At 47.3% G+C, this 5122-nt stretch overlaps 1 protein-coding gene across 1 annotated transcript; it reads right to left on the bottom strand.

Annotated features, from left to right (window-relative positions):
* Positions 1-1664: 1664 nt before the first annotated feature.
* On the bottom strand, positions 1665-2615 carry LOC144372769 (olfactory receptor 14I1-like). The gene has a single exon (XM_078036021.1). It carries the CDS (start codon positions 2613-2615, stop codon positions 1665-1667), a length of 951 nt encoding a protein of 316 aa, XP_077892147.1.
* Between the last annotated feature and the right edge of the window lie 2507 nt (positions 2616-5122).

Genomic DNA, 5122 nt, shown 5'->3' with positions numbered 1-5122 from the left:
ACTAGGGTCGCATCTGGATGCCGAGAGGTTCATGAGGCCCACATTCTTGCTGTGGCTTTCACACTGAAGAATAAGTTCTGAGACAACACAGTCCTGGAGGGCCGGCTGTCAGGACCCAGGCTGCATTAACTGAGCTGGGTTTCTATATGCTGAGTCTTTCCAAATGCTTCTGAGCTACAAAGAGGACACTTGCTGATTCAGTTGGAAACAAAAAGTCCTTAATATGCATTTTAGTCATCAGGACGCAGGCTCAGCTCTTGGGCATCAGAAAAGTAAAACTACATCCATCTGGAGAGTATGGATTTGTGTGTCCCACCTGACAAGAAGAGCGCACCCAGTTGGTCGAGCATTCCTTATCTGCTGCTCTCCAGGTTAATTCCAATCCCAGGGTGCATCTGTCTCTGTTCTATGTTCTGAATCCTTTTTCCTCATTACTCACATGTTTGAATGAAAGGAGCAGGGTATCTTTTCATTCAGAGCTCAGGAAGAAACCAAAAGCTTCTCAACTACAATCTCTCTGAGGGTGGGTGGTTTATGTCCTGTTTTTCATTGAACAAAGCAATATGGATTTGGGAGCCTGGGGCAAACCAACTTCAGGGGTCTGGAAAAGGTCTCAGTGTTGATCTTCTCCCTGCTTAGGGGTCTCCCTGCTTTACCAGCGAGGGCTTTGTGTTGTGGGTGCTTGTCTTCTCACAAGAGAAGATTTTGACCAAGATACAAGAGTTGGTAACAGTATAACAAAGCTTATTAGAAAGGAAAGTAACAAAGCAAGGAGAGCATAGGTTGGCTCAGAGAGGAGACTGATGGCTCTGACTCCTTTGAGTCCCAGGTTTTAACTGGGGTTTAAGGAGACATTTCTGGGGAGTCCCACCTATGCACCACCTCTGAGCTCTGGATCAGACCTCTAAATCCCTACCATATGATTCTACTCATAAGTGTCTGAGCAAAGCCCAGGTTTGGAGAAGATTCACAGTCACAGTGAGAGTCTGTGACATGCTGAGGACCTAGATGCACCCTTGGGCCATCTTGGCCTGTGCACACAGGTCCTAACTGGACGAGCTACCCAGCCCTGGAGGGTGTTGGCTTCTGTAGTCTCCGGCCAGGGAGGTCTGTGTTATTATCCTGACCAATGCTCCTCCACCCTGAGAACAAGGCACCTTGGCACCGATTGCCAGACATCCCATTACCTTGCGTCAGAGCAGGATCAGAGTGAATTTATATGAACTATCTGACAATCAGAAACCAAAACCAAGCTGGGAGTTAGCAAGTGTGCCCTTTTGGATCAATCATCGCCGTCCATTTCTCTGGCACTCTGTCGATCTGCCACAGTCACCTGCTCTAATCACTTATCTCTGCTCCAGCCTCAGTGTAAGGGCAAATGGTGGGAGTTCCCCACCCAGCCTCTCACATGCTCTTCCAGGGTGGCAATACCCAGTGCCCAGGGTTCTCTGAAAAGCACGTGTACCTGCTCACATGGGCATTCACAAGGCCTGGCCTTGGGCCTCAGTGTTTCAGGAAGCTGCACTTATAATAGCGTTGAGCAAGAAAATGAAGACCTAACTGTGTAGTTCACCATCACAAGTGTAAACAGCAAACGTATAACACAACTGACGAGAATCAAACATAAGTCAGACTGCTTTCTAGTGATAAATTGATATTTGTTGTTAGCAAAGAAAATCTTTGATTGGGAACTCGGTATGCCTGTTGAACATTCTACGGAGAGCAGCATCAATCTCCCTGTTCCTCAGACTGTAGAGGATGGGGTTTGTGAAGGGGGGGACCATGGTGTAGAACATGGCTGTCAGCAGATTTTTAAGGGATCCTTCCATTGCCACGGGCCCTAAGACAGCCACTGACCCAGAAATCACAAACAGGAGGAGAATCGCCAGCTGTGGGACACAGGTGGATAAGGCTTTGCTGCGGGCTTCTGCCGAACAGATCTTGAGCACGGTTGAAAATATGTTGATATACGACATCAAGACGAAGGCGACACACACCACCACGAGGCCAGCACTTGCGGCAATGATGACGAACTCAGAAAACTGGACGTCGGGAGATGAGAGCCTCAAAATCTGAGGCATATCACAGAAATACTGGTGGATCAAGTTGGTCTTTGTAAAGGGAAGCCTGAACATGGAGCCCGTGTGGATGGCAGAGTAGACCAGCCCACAGGCCCAGGAGCCACCCGTGGCCTGAATGCACGTGCGTGGCGTGACCACCAGCCCGTAGTGCAGAGGGTGGCAGATGGCAACGTATTGGTCATAGGACATGACCACAAGGAGCGCAAACTCTACAGTGGCAAAAAGTATGTAAGAGAAGATCTGTGCAGCACATTCCTGCAGTGAGATGGTCCGATGGCCTGTCAAGGAATTAACAATGGATTTGGGAACAATTACCGAGATGCTGCCAAGGTCTAAGAGGGACAGATTGCTTATGAAGAAGTACATCGGAGCGTGAAGGCGTGTGTCTGTCACAATAAGAGCAACGGTGATAAGATTCCCCGTCAAGGCTCCCAGATAGATCACCAGGAACAGCAGACCTTGCAAAACCTGGAGCTCCCAGGAGCTGGAGACGCCCACCAGGAGGAAGTAGGTAAAGGAGGTGATGTTGTCCATGCCTGCTAGTGAGCTGTCCCCAGAGCCACAGGCCAAGGGGAGGATGCCACAGCTGAAGACACACAACCTAGGTGGGTGGAGTAAGACATTGAGGTCAGGTGAATGCTCTACTTCTGCCTGGATTTTCTTCCCTGAATCTACTGATACCCTACTCTTTCTAATCCTCTAATCCTAGGATGAGAGAACCAAGCACATGAAGTATTCAAAATGAAATCCAGTCCCATGCCCCTTCCACTTGTTGATACATCTACTCTGTCGTGTAGAACGGCTTTCTAAACCCTCACCCTGAGGTGGGGCGTGATCAGGATCCCCCTTCCTTCCATCTGAGGGGTTATCCCAGACATTCTCAAAAGCTGCTGGGTCGCCCTCTGCCTTGAGCATGCCCTGAGCACCTGAGCGGTGGCTGGCTGCTGTGGAAAGCAGTTCCATAGCCAGCTCAGGGGGTGGATCTGAGCTTCCCCTGGAGGTGAGTGGAACTGAGGAAGATCAGGTAGGAGGTGCAGCCCCTTCCACTGTCCTTGAACCCAGGCTTGACCCCATCACCCTGAAAAGCTGGTCTGATCCAGCACCTAACTGCTTCTAGTTGCCAAAGTGTGGCCAGCTCCCTTGCCTACCCCTCCTCCACACCTTCACCAGGGAGTCCTGGGCCAGGAATCTAGTCCCCTGGGGGCAGCTCTCCTCCAGACCTTGCTCCTCCTGTTTCATGGCTTTTGCTAACTATGCTTGTTCTCAAGGAATCGTCTCAAATTCAATTTATTACCTGCACTCCTTCTGAAGCATTTCAAATCATAAACAATCTGTTTAAACCTTATCTTCTCAAGACTAAAATTAGTTATTTGGTAAGATCTGATCGCAGCATGACTCTATTTTCATCAATTAAAAAATCCAGGATTGAGTGATAATACTAATAAAAATGTTAGCATTTGCCTTTTTAAAACACTTTATATGTAACTTATTTGCCATCAGAAAAACATTTATGATTTTTCTACCTTTATACACCTAAAAGTAACGACTTGCATACCCCGATATATTGATATGATTTTTTAGTGTTTTAGCAAATATTTTATGCTAATTGCTTTGATTGTACACAGTTTCTCCATCAGCCTCCTTTTACCAGGTGAAGAGAGTCCACAATCAGAGAATGTTCTTAGCTAGAAGCTCACGTGGGTGGGTGAGGTGGATACCAACAGCCCCGTAGGTCGCAGCTGCAAACCACTCTCTGTTCTCAGTGTCCTTCACCAGGTGACACCCTAGCAGGGGCCAGTAGAAGTCTTGTCATGCTCTTGGTTCTTCAGATTGTCTGCTAACGTCACCTCACATTCTACCCTTCAAAGTGTACCTGCATGGCCTCCTGACTACTTCGCAGTACAGAAGGTTCAGGGTGCCCACTCCCCTGCATGTGTGCAGTGATACTTGGAAATTACTTGGTTCACAGTTTCAAAATAAGGGCAATAGAATACACAGGGTTGCTAATTCCCCACCACTCTTAACACTTGAACACAACAGGATATATAAATGACCTTCGTTATCCTGTTAATGCCTCATAAATCCAGCCTTTATAAAAATCATTCATCATAATAGCACACTAGGTACCTCAGAATAATATCTTTTTTTGCCATTTTAAACACTGCTTTTGCTTGTATGACTAGACCTCCATGAAATGGCATCATAACTTTCTTCTGCATGTAGATTTCCTGGTTGACCTTCTGAATCAAGCTCAGGAAACTTTTCCTTCATGGGACCTGCTGCTCTGTTCCAAGGGAATTTTTCAATCACTTTGGCTTAGGCACCTTGGCCTGGACAGTGCACGTACAAGGCCTTCAGGGAGCATTCTAAGAACTAGTTGCCTCTGCCAGGCACAGTGGTGCATGCCTGTAATGCTAGTGGCTCGGAGGGTGAGACAGGAGGATGGCAAGTTCAAGGTCAGCCTTAGCAACTAAAAGAGGCCCTAGCACCCCTGAGTTTAATCTCTGATACAGAGAGAGAGAGAGAGAGAGAGAGAGAGAGAGAGAGAGAGAGAGAGAGAGAGAGAGAGAACTAGTTGCCTAAAATAAACACAGAAATCTAAAACTCTATTCTGTGAACTCGCATACATCTGTGAAGTGGAAAAATTTAAGTATGCTTTAGATTTTGGAGTCTACCAAGCTATTTCTGTGATTTACTTGCCAAGAGAAATGCACAAATGACAGGCACAAGCTTACCTGTGAACCAGGACCACGTAGCTGACTTCCCTTTCAGAAATATTGCTTTTGCATAATTTAAGGAGAGGAATGAGGTCAGGGAGTGAAATATAGAAGCCGCTTCTCAGTGAGACTCATGCGCAGATCCCAAGGACAGCCCTGCTGCTGAATGATGTATAGGGACACCAGGTCTTTAATAAGAACAGCCAGGGTCATGCTTCTGCTGACCTCTGGAGACCTGTCTCAACCTCCAAGGAGGCGAAGTTTCCTCCAGCTGCTAACTGGCAAGGATTCCGTGGCCATACTACTGAGAGTCATTAAATTACT

The sequence above is a fragment of the Ictidomys tridecemlineatus genome, unplaced genomic scaffold (genome assembly GCF_052094955.1).
Source record: "Ictidomys tridecemlineatus isolate mIctTri1 unplaced genomic scaffold, mIctTri1.hap1 Scaffold_161, whole genome shotgun sequence".
Lineage (NCBI taxonomy): Eukaryota > Metazoa > Chordata > Mammalia > Rodentia > Sciuridae > Ictidomys > Ictidomys tridecemlineatus.
The sequence above is the reverse complement of the archived record's forward strand: the minus strand, read 5'-3'. Positions and strand labels throughout refer to the sequence as shown.

What these genes read in the sequence shown, in the direction of transcription:
- LOC144372769 (XM_078036021.1), bottom strand. Translation starts at nt 2,615, where the DNA reads ATGGACAACATCACCTCCTTTACCTACTTCCTCCTGGTGGGCGTCTCC.